At 37.1% G+C, this 17,211-nt stretch overlaps 1 protein-coding gene across 1 annotated transcript in view; it reads left to right on the plus strand.

Annotated features, from left to right (window-relative positions):
- Nucleotides 1–8,658, plus strand: part of LOC140162546 (kinesin-like protein KIF28P) — a 72,492-nt gene extending 63,834 nt beyond the window's left edge. The window contains exons 20-23 of the mRNA XM_072185797.1: nucleotides 733–801; nucleotides 1,131–1,355; nucleotides 4,213–4,290; nucleotides 8,385–8,658. Of these exons, the coding sequence (XP_072041898.1) occupies nucleotides 733–801; nucleotides 1,131–1,355; nucleotides 4,213–4,290; nucleotides 8,385–8,582 (570 nt within the window). The 3' untranslated portion in view covers nucleotides 8,583–8,658. The remainder of the gene's footprint in view (nucleotides 1–732; nucleotides 802–1,130; nucleotides 1,356–4,212; nucleotides 4,291–8,384) is intronic.
- The last annotated feature ends 8,553 nt before the right edge of the window (nucleotides 8,659–17,211 follow it).

A 17,211-nucleotide genomic window follows, 5' to 3' on the forward strand; every position in this document is an offset into this window, starting at 1 on the left:
GTGTAACAGACTATAGGGGCATGGAGCAGTGTCTTGTGAAGATTGACATCTTCCCATGTGCTGATGATGGCTCAGAACTACAAGATTTTGTGGATGACCCTAAAGGATTGGTATGTCTGATATCTGGTGTGGGTGTAATGGGGGCATGCTTTGGGTTTACTTTATCAGTGGCGTAGATTTCTTTTTGACATTGGGGGGATGGAGTTTGAATTTTTTTTGAAGTATAGTTTAATCCAACACCTTATAGCGACAGAATAAGTTTATGGTACAAATGCGTGCAAAGCATGTGAAAAATATTGCCATATGGAAGCTAAACTGGTAAAATATGGTACAAAAGTTGAGTAAATTTGTGTGAAGCAGACAAAAATTGGCACTATGGGGGCTAAAATGACCAAATATGAGGTTAATTTTATCAGAAACCCACACACAACATTGGGGTGATGATGACCATCCCCCTGGCAAAATATTGGGAGGGATTTACCCCCCCCCCTCTTCGGGATCTAAACCTATGTACTTTACACAGAGGACTAAAGGGCAGATAACTGATGTAAAACAGATTTATTTTCCTTGATCATGTCCCATAATTAGATCTTTACATAGTGACCCAACAAAGTATATGAGTAAGATGGCGGCAGAAGAATGATTCAACTTTGCATGCTTGAAGAGGAAAAATTCAATGATCACAATGTATTTATCTGGTTGTTTTTTGTTTTATTTTTTATTTTAATTCAGCTTGGGAAGTCAGCAACTTTCAAAATCAGCATTTCCAATGCAAGAGGACTACCATCCAGAATATGTAAGGTAAGAAATACATATTCAGTTAATGACAATGCTGGAGTTATGATATTAGAAGATCATAACACTTTGTGTAGATCCCTGACAACCATCAACCACATAGTTATAGAAATAAAAATCATAAAATTACCAAGAGTATTATCGACCTACAGATTACGAAACCAACTCCCCAGTGCAAGTCATTTATAGAAGCTCATTCTTTAATACAGTAACAGAATAATGCCCGATATCAATAATAACGCTAATATCGGGTATAGAATAACAGAATAAACCATAAGTAGTGGTCAAAAACTAATTAAAACTGTTCGTTTATGTAATTTTGCTTCCTTCAACAGAGTCAGTGCAAATACAAGTTTTATTTAGATAGAGGACATTCAACCCAAGAGATATCAGGAACAAGAAATCCAGATTTCAACCACACTGAGATCGTTTCTTGTAAGATGGTCACACAACAGTTTCTAGACTATCTAGAAAATGAAGCCTTAGTTATTGAGATCTGGGGAAGACAGAAAGATGGCAACTCAAAGAATAGATCATCTGCTGCACCAGGCGATTCATTGGTAAGTTTCCAGACCCACAGAGATAGTTTCTTGTAAGGTGGTGATGCAACAGTTTCTAGACTATCTAGAAAATGAAGCCTTAGTTATTGAGATCTGGGGAAGACAGAAAGATGGCAACTCAAAGAATATATCATCTGCTGCACCAGGCGATTCATTGGTAAGTTTCCAGACCCACAGAGATAGTTTCTTGTAAGGTGGTGACGCAACAGTTTCTAGACTATCTAGAAAATGAAGCCTTAGTTATTGAGATCTGGGGAAGACAGAAAGATGGCAACTCAAAGAATAGATCATCTGCTGCACCAGGCGATTAATTGGTAAGTTTCCAGACCCACAGAGATAGTTTCTTGTAAGGTGGTGATGCAACAGTTTCTAGACTATCTAGAAAATGAAGCCTTAGTTATTGAGATCTGGGGAAGACAGAAAGATGGCAACTCAAAGAATAGATCATCTGCTGCACCAGGCGATTCATTGGTAAGTTTCCAGACCCACAGAGATAGTTTCTTGTAAGGTGGTGACTCAACAGTTTCTAGACTATCTAGAAAATGAAGCCTTACTTATTGAGATCTGGGGAAGACAGAAAGATGGCAACTCAAAGAATAGATCATCTGTTGCACCAGGCGATTCATTGGTAAGTTTCCAGACCCACAGAGATAGTTTCTTGTAAGGTGGTGACGCAACAGTTTCTAGACTATCTAGAAAATGAAGCCTTAGTTATTGAGATCTGGGGAAGACAGAAAGATGGCAACTCAAAGAATAGATCATCTGCTGCACCAGGCGATTCATTGGTAAGTTTCCAGACCCACAGAGATAGTTTCTTGTAAGGTGGTGATGCAACAGTTTCTAGACTATCTAGAAAATGAAGCCTTAGCTATTGAGATCTCGGAAGACAGAAAGATGGCAACTCAAAGAATAGATCATCTGCTGCACCAGGCGATTCATTGGTAAGTTTCCAGACCCACAGAGATAGTTTCTTGTAAGGTGGTGACGCAACAGTTTCTAGACTATCTAGAAAATGAAGCCTTAGTTATTGAGATCTGGGGAAGACAGAAAGATGGCAACTCAAAGAATAGATCATCAGCTGCACCAGGTGATTCATTGGTAAGTTTCCAGACCCACAGCGATTGTTTCTTGTAAAATGGTGACACAACAGTTTCTAGACTATCTAGAAAATGAAGCCTTAGTTATTGAGATCTGGGGAAGACAGAAAGATGGCAACTCAAAGAATAGATCATCTGCTGCACCAGGCGATTCATTGGTAAGTTTCCAGACCCACAGAGATAGTTTCTTGTAAGGTGGTGACTCAACAGTTTCTAGACTATCTAGAAAATGAAGCCTTACTTATTGAGATCTGGGGAAGACAGAAAGATGGCAACTCAAAGAATAGATCATCTGCTGCACCAGGCGATTCATTGGTAAGTTTCCAGACCCACAGAGATAGTTTCTTGTAAGGTGGTGACGCAACAGTTTCTAGACTATCTAGAAAATGAAGCCTTAGTTATTGAGATCTGGGGAAGACAGAAAGATGGCAACTCAGAGAATAGATCATCTGCTGCACCAGGCGATTCATTGGTAAGTTTCCAGACCCACAGAGATAGTTTCTTGTAAGGTGGTGATGCAACAGTTTCTAGACTATCTAGAAAATGAAGCCTTAGTTATTGAGATCTGGGGAAGACAGAAAGATGGCAACTCAAAGAATAGATCATCTGCTGCACCAGGCGATTCATTGGTAAGTTTCCAGACCCACAGAGATAGTTTCTTGTAAGGTGGTGATGCAACAGTTTCTAGACTATCTAGAAAATGAAGCCTTAGTTATTGAGATCTGGGGAAGACAGAAAGATGGCAACTCAAAGAATAGATCATCTGCTGCACCAGGCGATTCATTGGTAAGTTTCCAGACCCACAGAGATAGTTTCTTGTAAGGTGGTGACGCAGTTTCTAGACTATCTAGAAAATGAAGCCTTAGTTATTGAGATCTGGGGAAGACAGAAAGATGGCAACTCAAAGAATAGATCATCAGCTGCACCAGGTGATTCATTGGTAAGTTTCCAGACCCACAGCGATTGTTTCTTGTAAAATGGTGACACAACAGTTTCTAGACTATCTAGAAAATGAAGCCTTAGTTATTGAGATCTGGGGAAGACAGAAAGATGGCAACTCAAAGAATAGATCATCAGCTGCACCAGGTGATTCATTGGTAAGTTTCCAGACTTAAACCACACAGAGATAGTTTCTTGTAAAATGGTCACACAACAGTTTCTAGATTATCTAGAAAATGAAGCCTTAGTTATTGAGATCTGGGGAAGACAGAAAGATGGCAACTCAAAGAATAGATCATCAGCTGCACCAGGCGATTCATTGGTAAGTTTCCAGACCCACAGAGATCGTGTCTTGTAAGATGGTCACACAACAGTTACTAGACTATCTAGAACAGGAAGCCTTAGTTATTGAGATCTGGGGAAGATGGAAAGATGACAGTAGACAGAATAGATCATCAGCTGCACCGGGCGATTCATTGGTAAGTTTCAAGACTTCAACCACTCAGAGATAGTTTCTTGTGAGATGGTCATACAACATGTTCTAGACTATCTAGAAAATGAAGCCTTAGTTATTGAGATCTGGGGAAGACAGAAAGATGGCAACAGACAGTATAGATCATCTACTGCACCAGGAGATTCATTGGTAAGTTTCCAGACTTCCAAAAAACAGAGATACATCATTTGGGCGGCAATGTTTATAGCAGGACAGAACATAAAATGTAACAATTGTCCCAACAGCAGAATGGTCACAAAAATATCTGATAATGTACTGGTCCTAATGCAACAAGTCAACCTTTTTGGTTATTTTGTTTTGTTCACAGAGTGAACAGGAGAAGTATGAACTGCAGGTAGAACTGAATAGAGAAAGAAAACGAGTGGCCAGGCTAGAAGCGAAAATGGTGAGTAGAAATGACAGTGTTTGTGGGAGAGAGGCAGTGGCACCTGACATTTTTGTCAAGGAAGGGGTGCATTGAGGGTGTCAACAGGGTTTTTTTCAAGGAGGGGGAGTGTGACAACTTGCACCACTGAGGTCCCAGGTTCAAGCCCCTGCCATGCCCAAGGACTGTATGTGCACTTGAGTTATCCTGATTCCATGCTCACTCTCACAGGTTTTCTCCAGGATCTCTGGTTTGCACCTACTTTCCACAAATCAGTGATTAGTTGTTTGGTTATCAAAAACTTCCTTCACCCAATGGAATTTGGGGTGCTGCACAGATAATTGGAGGAGGATGTTACAATCTAAGTGTGGATAGGTCTGCAGCAGGTTCGGCTGCAACTGGCCTAGTTGATGCAATCTGATTGTGATGATTCACTATGGCAGCGAAATTACAGCGCTTTGAATCCTCTAAGATCTGGAAAAAAGGCGCTATATAAATTTAAAATTTATTTTATTATTATAAGTGTAATCACTTGGTGAAAGACGTATTGTTCCATTTCACTCACTTTACAAGCTCATGAAATGACACAATGTATCTTTCACTCGTTGATTATATTTCAATCATTACACTCACAGACAGTTAATGTTTGTACAGGACCGGATTTACCTTTTTGGGGACCCTGGGCCAGGCTAAAATTTTGAGGCCCCAATCTCACAGTGAGGAAGACATGCACACTCAAGGTCTGCAGCAGGTTCGGCTGCAACTGGCCTAGTTGATGCAATCTGATTGTGATGATTCACTATGGCAGCGAAATTACAGCGCTTTGAATCCTCTAAGATCTGGAAAAATGCGCTATATTAATCCAAAATTTATTTTATTATTATAAGTGTAATCACTTGGTGAAAGATGTATTGTTCCATTTCACTCACTTTACTAGCTCATGAAATGACACAATGTTATCTTTCACTTAATGATTATATTTCAATCATTACACTCACTGTTTGTTTATTGTTAGATACGATGTACCCCTTTTCTAATAATTCCGGTCTTTTGTGATCGATTCTGTGCACTTCCTTAAAAATCATCAAAACCTTGTTTGAATGTGATACTGCCAGCTGTTACAGCTTTCCCAAATTAATCTGCTTTTATTTTTTTCTCAGCTTTTTTGTGTAATTATATTGTTATACTTTATGCTTTTTTGCATGTTTTTCCCCACAATTACACACCACCCCAGAATAAGCTTCACAAGATGGTAGAACAAGCTAAACAATCACAAAAACGCACGCTTGATTTAGACGATGTGGATCGTGTACTCAGCGGAAACGGTCGTTTGAAAGCAGTCTCAACGGTGGTTCAATTGGCCAATAAAGCTGGCACAGAAAAAGGAGGGTCCACTACTAGTGCTGCTTGTACCATAAATTGATAAAATGTGAATATTTATGAGTGTTTCAATGTTGAATTATGCAAATTATTATAAATAGGAATATAATTTTGGTGCAATTTGAGATATCTGAAGTTGAGCATTAATATGATTGGTGATATATTGCCAGAAAAATTGATTTGAAAATAAAACGTTTCTTAGCTTTTGATGCAACGGTATGCTCTGCTGATCCTAGCTACACTAGCATTTCATCTTGAGTTTGGTCATGATGTAAGTGCTGTTGTGCAGCAGGCGTGCCAACAAACCTATACTCTTGCAAGCTTTTGTACGTGCCCTGCATGATTAGGTTAGCGTAGAATGTTTGGCACTGCGACCTGCAAAATATGCACCTCCGTCGCCACCACACTCAAGATGAAACAAAGTATAGCTCAGGCACAAATGGAACATTCATACTTTGTCTGCAAAGTTTTCATTCAAATTTGTAACCATTAGAGCAGGGATTCCCGGATCTCAAAATTTGGGATTAAGAAACTAGCATGGAAAGGTGGACTATGTGACACAATTTTGACACTTGGTGGTTTTCACTTTCAAGAAATGGAGTCTTGTGCCCAAAAAGGTTGGAAACTCTGCATTAGGCTATTCCAGTTGAAATCCATACACCCCCTATCGTCGGTGGCAACACATAGTGGCGTACCTGAAGGACAAAATACGTCTCCGAGCAAAGGGTTTTTGAAGGATATGCTACTAGTAAGCAAGTCGATACTCCTCCATGGTTATCTTTCAGTGGCCTGATTTTATTTGAAATAAAAGTTTAAGGTTCAAACTATTAAATTGCATCTTTAATAGTTAACAAGGAATAACTATTATAGGATAATAGCTAGCTCTAAACCTATACGCCACTATGTGAAACGGAAAATTTGGAAAATCACTCTACGCCACTACATGTATGTGTTGCGACCGACGCTATGGAAGACATGACATTCATCTTCCACACAGAGAGTGTGAATTACAAATAGACTCCCTTATTCAGGTGACCCCAAATTTACACTCCCTGTGTGGGACATTAAGGTCATGTCTTCCATAGGGATTGTATGGATTTCAATTGGAATAGCCCATTAGAGCATTGGTTGGATCAAACGGCAATTTTAGATCATAACTTTCAAGGGCCTTGAGAGCAAATAATTTGCATAATTCACTGTTTGTATGATAAGTGTTTTTGATTAGTGTGTGTACTTTGTTTGATTTTAGATTCAGAACAAACCTTGTCAGTAGTCGACATCTGAATGTAGCAGTAGCACACTCTTTTCATGATTACTTCAAGCACCTCAGCAGTCTTTACCATCTTGTGAACTTGTCGTAAAATTTGCCATTTCTTTCCAGCAAAGTGTGTAACAGAGTGTGTAACACCCTATTGACTTATCTTGTGATTGATACTAAAAAAGAGAGACCCTAGGTATAGCATTGCCTATGCATTGGAAAAGGACACCTTTTCCCACATGATTTGTTGGGCATGGCCTTGATTTTTTTATTCTAAGGAAGACCAATCTGAATAAATTTAAAAAAACCAAGTGGCCTTAAGGGCAAGATATTAGTGTGTTTACATGCCTGTTAAATGTGAAACTCATTCCAACCTATCGAACTCCAAATTCTGAATAGTTATCCAACATACATAAGTTTGCTGTGTATCTCACCCATGCTATGTAATCATTAACATCATTAAGGCTTCAGAAAGAATGGATAATATTCATTGATAATTTCATCTGTACTCTGTAAAAGTAGATTTCAAATCACAAGAGATTGTAGACAACTATTACATGTTTCAAGATGTATCATTCTTCATGTTAAACTGCACATCTCTTATAGTTTTAGAGATGTTTATTTTCATGTTCACCAAAATTATGAAATCACAAGAATATGACACATGTTTTTGACTATGAATATATTTTTGCAAAAAGTGCCCGATTTCATCTAAAACATTATTTTTGACAATAGCAGCTGTATTTGGATGTCAACTAACATAGTGTGTTTTAAAATGTAGGCCTATTTTGTTTCTTTTGTACATACTTCATGTGCCATAGTTAGCACTGGTTGATCTGGTTTACTCCATCAAACCTGGGTTTGCACAGTTTATGCAGTCACTTGAATTAAAGTCGACTTGATCATAGCAATATGTATTATAGGGCAGTCAGGCTTTTCAGTTCACATTCCGTTGGACGCAGCTTCAAATAGGGATATTTTTACTCATAGCTTTCGCATACATAAGACATGTCTTAAAGAACATTCAAATATGCAACATACACAAAAGCACATGCGAAACATCTGCCTTGATGCATTAATTGATGTCTGCTCTATAGCACTGTGTGCACTGTGTGAGGCACTGTACATGAAAGTTTGTCTAATTTTGTCTGAATTTAATTTTCCATCGCTTTATTTAAATCATTTATTAACTTGCCCATTTGCCTGCTGTGTTTGATTTTGTAATTTGGGCTATTCCAATTGAAATCCATACACCCTCTGTGGATGACATCTTAATCTTCCACACATGGAGTGTGAATTACAAGTTGAGTTAGCTAAATGGGTGGCTCCCCTGTTTGGGAGATCATTAGATCATGTCTTCCATAAGGGGTGTATGAATTTCAACTGGAAGAATCTATTTGGACAAATCAACCTGATAACTCTGAAAATAATTTTGTAACAAAATATTTTTTATTCCATTTTCTCATTCATATTACAGGCCAAGCTTCATGACTTAATAACTACAGCAAAGGAGGAGGATGAAGAGGTTATAAAAATCAGCGAAATAGAAGATGTTCTATCAGGGCGTGGCTTTGAACCTCATCGCTTCCGAGCTGCAGCACGAGTCATCGCGATGACGGAAAGGGCTAAGAACTACCAGGGTCAGGTCACCAGTAAAGCTTGTAGTATTCAGTGAAAGTTTTCCATCCTTCAATTAATTTTTTAACCCCATGAGAACTACCTGCCGATTGGTCAAAAAAAAGTTGTCATTATCAATTGGCCCAATCAGTAACATTGTTAGAATAATTTCACCACACGAAAAATTGGGGTGAATTATATGCAAAGCTCCATTCTGATTAGTGATGAAAATGAAGATATCATGTAATTGACCAATCAAAGGCAATGTCAGATTGGCAGGTAGTGTTCAGGGGTTTAAACAGGCCAGTACTGACATTTTGCATTTTAGTGTTATGACAGAAGCAGAAGCAATTTGCTATTCCATTTGAATAAAATCTTCTACCCTGTGGAAGATTTATTTTAAGTCTTCCACAGAGGGAGTGTGTTTTTCAAATGGAATTGGCTACAGTTTAATATTTTGGCCATACTCTACCTGAATATGGCTTTGCATATATCTTCCACAACAGGAATGAGTATTTCAAATGGACGTTATACCCAATTGTCTATTCTATTTGCAACCCATTGATGACTTTAGCTAAATCTTCCACAGGGGGAGTGTGGATTTCAAATCAAATAGCCTGATTTTGCTGCAATGTTGAGCTGAGACAAAATGGTGAGGGAAATAAAAGCAGGGAACAAAGCTAATTATTGGTGCGGTAATTCAAAAATCACAGCAGAGAACTAGAAATGGGCTATTCCATTTTTAATCCACACTACCCCTGTGTAAGATTTAGCCAACATCTTCCACAGAGGGAGTATGAGTTTTGAAAAGAAAAGACAAGTGGGTAATTTCCATTTGAAATACTCCAGGTGTGGAAGATATAGGTAAAGCCATAATACAGGTATACACTATGGGTTTGTGTTTGGTCTCGGTATTACCTCTGCCCAAAACAAACCCTCCGATTTCACACAATAACTTAATTGAAAAGTAACAATTTTCAAGAAAGTTTCACTTCAGTTTACACCTCACTTTGATGGTTGTTGTATCAAAAAGGAGAGCTGTGTTTATGTCATATATAAAATTAATTCATATCTAATATTTTGACCAAATCAAAATGGCATTTTATGTTATTTTTATATGCCATAAAATGCTGTTAAATATAAACAGTTTTAATTATTATTATACCCTACCCTACAAAAAAAATCGACCAGGCGAACTTGCCATTAGCGCCGACAACAAGAACTACCAATCACAAAAATCACAAAAGCGTTATGTTGCCGTAACGCTTAGCGTATTCATGCACGTGCGTGCAGAAGTCATTGTAACGCGTATGACGAACACCGTGTTCCAGGAGTCATTCAGGAGACCTTTTTGGTCTTCCAGCCTTTTTCCTCCATATGTACCGTGTTTGTATATATTATTTTTTATGAAATGTCTTTGATTTTTATGGAAATAAATATCAATGAATGTGAATGATGCAATAAGTGCGCGGTCAGGCAATTGATCTCTTTTGATTGGATCGCACTTGCTGCGTTTATTAATGAGGTTACGAATGTCATTTTACATTTGTTTCATGAAAATAACAATGTATCTTTTTCCGTTCACTGCATTTAATATGCGATCTATAAGTACCCAGGGCATGCTCGTAATGATTAGGAAACAATACACAAACACACTTTATTTATATGCAAGATTGGAACAATTACGCACTTTGCAGTCAATTGGGATTGGGTGTCAAGCATTGCATACACAATAGTCGGCAGAGTGCAACATTTCAATAAAGCTACTTACTTTTAACCAATTACACTACTGAAGAAAAAACACTTTAACCAATAACACTCTGAAGAAAAAACACTCAACTACATGTAAAAGTGATATATTTGGGTTAGCTTAGTGGCCATCAGGAAAATATACAGGACATCAACATTTTACAATGCGCATGATGAGGGTATTGTGCTGCAAGCAACAAGTGTTTTACAAAAGGCAGCTATTACATTCTACTGCACTAACGATAGTGCAACAAGAATAAAATGTGTTTAGTTGTTTATTTACAAATATATTGTTTTACATGTATTGGGAGGACAGAATTTACTTCATGTATATTTTCTGTGGTAGTTGTATATAATTGTATGTGATATATAGTCGGACTGCCTTTATTTGTTAATGTTTTGTATTGTATTTAAAAAGTTTGTTTTTGTCACACTATGTAGGTATATAATTCAGAAGCCAAAGATTGTATAATATAATACAACATATGTATAATATCATATAAAGTTTGTATAATATAATACATTTTTACATTTGTATAATATCATACAAAGTTTGTATAATATAATACAAAGTTTGTATAATATAATACAAAGTTTGTATAATATAATACAAAGTTTGTATAATATAATACAAAGTGTATATGATATAAGTACACTTTTGTCTGGGATGATGTGCTGCAATTGTCTTTATGTATATTTCTGTAGAATTGTATCTACTATTTCTAATTGTAATGTCCACAGGTCAGCTGCCTTTAGCTGTAATAGTATTAATGTTGTGTATTATATTTTAAAAGTTCACATGTGTGTAACACTATACGTGACACGATCTGGTCCATGGGGCCAAAGGCGGTAAATTTGATATTGGTATAAATGCAAAAATATGGAGTAAAAAACAAATAAAATACATAAGAAAATACACATCACAAAACTTCAGAACTTAAGAACCAAGTATGCTAGACCTTTGGTGTTTTCAGTATATGATATCTTAATGTTTGTATAAAGTAATAACCATAGTAACTCAGTTTTCAAAAATCCCTCTTTTGGCCCCCATGGAGCAGATCGTGTTACATATGTAGGTTTATAATTCAGATGCCAAAGATTGCATCATATAATACAGCATCTGTATAATATCATACAAAGTTTGTATAATATAATACAAAGTTTGTATGATAAAATATGCAATTTTCTTTGTGTATATTTCTGTAGAATTGTATCTACTATTTCTAATTGTAATGTCCACAGGTCAGCTGCCTTTAGCTGTAATAGTATTAATGTTGTGTATTGTATTTTAAAAGTTCACATGTGTGTAACACTATATGTAGGTATATAATTCAGATGCCAAAGATTGTATAATATAATCACAGAGGAGTAAGATAAAACAGAGCACGTACCACCAGTCAAAGTCTCCGCCTCATCCGATAATGAGGGCCGATTGTTCCATGAAATGCGACAGGCAAGACTGCTTCGCAATTACCGCGTATTTCATGGTCTATCGCGTAATCGCGAAAGCACGCAATGCTCTATCGCGTATACGCGAAGGCACACAGCGCTGGCGTGATTGTTTGACACAGCACGATCGAACAATCGGCCCTCATGAATATGCGAGAACTGGTACCATACAATGCACGGGGACGTTGACTGGTGGTACGTGCTCTGTTTTATCTTACTCCTCTGTGAATATAATACATTTATTATCATGCAAAGTTTGTATAATGTATTCCAAAGTTTGTATAATGTATTCCAATACAGTTTTGTCTCTTGATGATGTGCTGCAATTTTCTTTGAGTATTTTTCTGTAGAATTGTATCTACTGTTTCCAATTGTGATGTCTACAGTCTAGTTGCCTTTATCTGTAATAGTATTATTGTTGGGTATCACAGCAGCTGAAGGGAGTATCCCATCATGCATGCAGTCTATCTGCTTACTCCATAGCAAATACATACAAAACATAAGTAAGAGCTGCTTAAATATTGAGAGCTATGGATAGTTCCACAATACTTTAGAGGTCATATATTTTTTCAAACAAAAGTCTTAAGCTCCCCTGATTTAACCAGGTAATTGAAAGTTGAAGTGAGGGATTTTGTGTACACTTTCTATGGCAAGTGCAGTTCTACTGTGGCATGATGGGATACACCTATTAGCTGCTGTGGTTGGGTATAGTGTTATGTTCAAATTTGTATAAATAAAGTTTGTAAAATATAATACATTTGATTTGTGTAATATGTTGGAAATTGTTTGGGGTGGGCGTTTAATAGAGATTGGGCACTTATTCTAGGAACAATACTGTAATATAACTTCTGTGTAACATATTATAACATGTGTATAATTACAAAACACAGCATTGTACCTACATTTTGAAGGTGTATAATACATATGCTTTTTTATGCCAGGGACTACTAAATACTGTATAAAGTAATCACTGGCATGGTGGTGTAACTGGTTATTGACACAAGGACCAAATTTTTTTGTTTACTAAGTTCTTTCCAATTTTGCATGTTTTGGTTAGGCCTATACTTTCAAATTTTTATGGTCAGTCCTAGTAATACCCTGTAAGCACAAAACATTTTAATAACATGTGTTTTGGTTTCTATCTCTCACCTCTTTGGGCTTACTTAGTAACTCATAATATGACCAAAGTATTGTACGTACCTTGATATTGTATATGCCTTAAGCTGGCCATTTGGGCTACAAAGCTGCAGCCTTGGCAAAACTGTTGTGTAATATTATGTGCTTTATATATAATTTTACTACATTCTTTTGACAATCAGATAATTAATGCAACACTGAAAAATGCCTTGATTTTCATTAATGCAAAAGAAATCACACTGCGATGCATGTGTGTCATTTTTTGTTTGTTGCTTTGTATGATCATTTCTATAACATGACTCCTATAGTTTGTATGCCTTCCTTGAAGCAGTAATTTAGATATTGTTTTTATTGTATCTCCAGGGTTAAGGCTACAGTGGGTGGTGGTGGCTGAGTTTTGGAGCCCACCACTCAGCTGTAATTTTAGCACTGGAACCCAGTACTCAGAGGCCAAAATTGCACAATTTTATTAAATTAGTCAAGAGTTTTGTCAATTTTGGCAACCAATTTGCCAAATATGCAAGATTTTCATCAAATGCCACCCAGCACTAAAAATATCCTTGCTACAACCCTGCGTATCTCTAAACGTAATGATAATAAAGAATGAAATAAGTATACATTTTCAGAAAGGAAATGGCACAAGGAATCTAACTAGCATTCCTGCAAATATGAGTAGTTTTTCTACAAAATCACAATTTATTTTACTTGACTGCGTTAAAGAAGGCATGCGGAGTATAGTCTATTTAGCGCATCCAAGTAACTCTCTCTTTGGATATGTTGGTCTGTTGTTACAGAGTATGCTTGTTACTATTTTGGTTTTTTATTCTTAATAAAAGATTGGGGAAGCATAGGGGTTTTATAGAATAGGATGAGACAATGAACTTTTTAGCAGCTGATCGGAAATCAGAAATGAGCCCCGCACATTCCCTGACATTTTATTGTTTTTGATCAACAGAAAAATGATGTAACATTCCTAAAAATTCAATTTCCCATCTGTACCACAATCTTCATGCGAAAGCAGCCGGGCATATATACCTGGCTTGTGTCCAATCACACGGGCCGTTAGATAACCTGTTTGTGAACACACAATGCCATTTACTCTAGACAAATCGTGCGGGCTGTAAGATACTAGTAACCTGTATGTGAACACAGCACAGTCATTTTTTTTGGTCATTTACTCTAGACCAATCACACGGGCCGATAGATAACCTGTATGTAAACACACAATCATTTTTCTGTCATTTACTCTAGACCAATTACATAACCTGTATATGAACACAATCATTTTTCTGTCATTTACTCCAGACCAATCACACGGGCCGTTAGATAACCTGTATGTGTGAACACACAGTCATTTTTCTGTCATTTACTCCAGACCAATCACGAGGGCCGTTAGATAACCTGTATCATTTTTCTGTCATTTTAGTGTCTTGATTTGTTTACCTTGATAATGAAATTGCCTTACACGTTTTATCATCAAAGATACTTTATTTTATGCAAAAGTATTTTGAAAAGTGCAAATGTGGTAATAATATATGAATATGAATATATTTGGTTCCATAAAATATAATATGTATGTATATTTGTTTAAGAGGGCTGTCTGTATATAATGTATAGTGCATTACAAAAGTGAGTACTACCATGTCTAGGTGTAAGCTAGTACTACTAATTATGTGTAGGTATAAGTTAGTACTGCAGATATATATGTAGTTAAAAGTTTGTAACTGCAGATACATATGTGTTGGTGTAAGTTAGTACTACCGATATTTATTGTCGCTGGGCGGGAAAACCTCATATGTAATTCCATAGGTTAAATGCAAAACCTCAAATGTAAAAAGTGGGCCCCAATGACACAACCGCATATGTAACGATTGTGCCATTTTGTGCGAGACGCAAAAACGGTTAAAACTTAACAGGATTTACATAGAAAATGGTGTTCGTTTTTTGGTTATTTACAGACATTTTACTGTTAAAAGGGAAGCACCAGAAGGACATTTTCATTTAAGTTGAGCAGTTATTTAACCCCATACACCTGTACACTCATAGAAAGACATTTGAATGTGTCTCCCAGGGGGGTCACTCCCATTGTGGCCTGTACACCATCCACGATAATAAAAACACATAAAAAGGGTAGGTTTTTGAAGGTAGGCACGATACGCGCGTATCGTGTTTAGGGTGTCAAAAACATGAAAAATTGCAAAATTTGCACAAATTGCAATTGCTAATATGAGGAAATGAAATTAAGGGTATGAAATTTGATGCAAGGAATAAAATCACTGTTTTATGTGAAAACAGGCCCGCATTACCTGTTTAGGGTATCGTTTTAGCCAAGGGTTAAATCCTTGTTTAGGGTGCTTTTCAAAAGTTGATTATCGCGGATGGTGTACATGCCACAATGGGAGTGAACCACCCCGGATGTGTCTGGTACAAAATGCTCCACAACGTTAGGTCATATGTGCCAGTGTTCACCGTGATGTGACAGTGACGTAAGTGCACATTTCATGGGAAGCAGCTTCAAATCGCTAGCCTTTGCTTGTAGTGCTGGCATACACATGCACTAGCTTAAAGCCTCCACATAGATATGCACGCATTAAACAGCTGCCTCAACCTTTTGATGTCACTGCCACATTAAGGTGAAAAATGGTATAGGTACCGTATTCATTCCAATAAGTGCCGGCCCATGCTCCAATAAGCGCCCACCCAGGGTATTTTCAATTTGCTAGTGATAGATAGACGTCCATACAGTAAAATAGCTGGGGGATTAGAAGTCCAGTGTAAACTTGCAATACATTTTCTGCATCAGTTAAGCTACTAGAACGCCTCAGGACCCTTTTATAACGTACGTAAATTTGTCTCTAATAAATGCCTGTTAGGAAAAAATTAGGTAAACCATGTAAAATATAAGCGCCCACCCAGAATGACTTTGTTAAGCACCCTGGACCCTTATTGGAATGAATACGGTAGTATACTTTTTTTCAATCCTTGAGATGAGGGAAATACTTTGGTATGGTTTCTAATAAATTTTGAGCAAGTTTGAAATTTGACCCATGTATTGACCTTTGATTGACCCCTATGTGATTAGGACCACTTTTTAATTTTAGGAACATCTTGAATGAGTTTTGGAACTATCTGAGGAACCTGAAAAGGTTGGTTTGGGTTAGTCCTAATGGGAATGCAAAGGCAGTAGTGATAGCCCCCGTCTATGTGTTGGGTACAAAAACTCACTCTCCACACCATCAAGGTCAACTTTTAAGCTGTGATTGTTGAATGGAGGTTATCGGACTGTGTCATTAAAAATGAGACCATTATTGGGCTATTCCATTATAGTGAAACCACACCCCACTGTTGGAAGCATTTTTGAATTTCAATGAAATTCAACAGTTGAAGTCATTCCAGCTCCAATTTTACCCCAATAATAAGCCCCAACAAAAAACAGTGGGAAAAGTTTGGAAGATTTTGCAATTTCAAACAAATTGCCAAAATAGAGGCAGGTCAAATTGTGTGAAATCCATCTGTATTTCAACATATCCATTTTTATGCCTCCACTGGCGGTATTATTTTTCCTGGTTGATGCGTGTCATGATGCGTGTCATGATGCGTGTCAAGGTGGAGGTATTGCGGCTGACGCTTTGCAACTGCATAATTCTAGTTATCATCTTGATTTTGAAGTAAACACACACAAGAAAAAAATCCATTTGCATTGACCATATAACTCAACTGGAAGTTAGCAGAGTGTCATCATCCACAAGGGGGGGGGGGGTGAATTTCACAATGAAAAGCCCAGTGTATCACAAGGGGGGGGGGTGGATTTCATATTAAATAGCCCAATATATGTGATGTATGATGATAATTTGTGAAAATACAGCAAAAGTGTGCAATAGATTTTGTGATTATAGTGGATGGTTCTTAATTTGAATCATGCAATTATATAGAGTGCTTGCAGGAAAAGGTCATTAGTTCAAATCATCCTCCAGACACGCTGCAGAACACATGCAAATGCATGGAGTACAAAAGAATTACTTTGATCAATATCAGTTAAACAGATGATTGGTATTGTACTCCATGCATTTGGATCATGTCAGGAGGATGAACTAATGACCTTCCATCTAAGCACCATATAGAATTCATTGTGAAGTGGAACTTTGTAATTACTATTGTAGCGGATATCTTTTTAAGACGCATCAATTTCATTTGAATTTTTGTTTAACATATCATTTTGAACTTTTATTAAATTTTAAGCAAAATCATGCCTACAAATATGACCAATTTTGTCTCTTTATTTTAGGAGTGTAAAAGTGGAAACTTTCATGGAGTATTATAATTTTTGCATTTTTTGCACTCTTTTTGTACTG

This window comes from Amphiura filiformis, chromosome 10 (assembly GCF_039555335.1).
Source record: "Amphiura filiformis chromosome 10, Afil_fr2py, whole genome shotgun sequence".
Classification (NCBI taxonomy): domain Eukaryota; kingdom Metazoa; phylum Echinodermata; class Ophiuroidea; order Amphilepidida; family Amphiuridae; genus Amphiura; species Amphiura filiformis.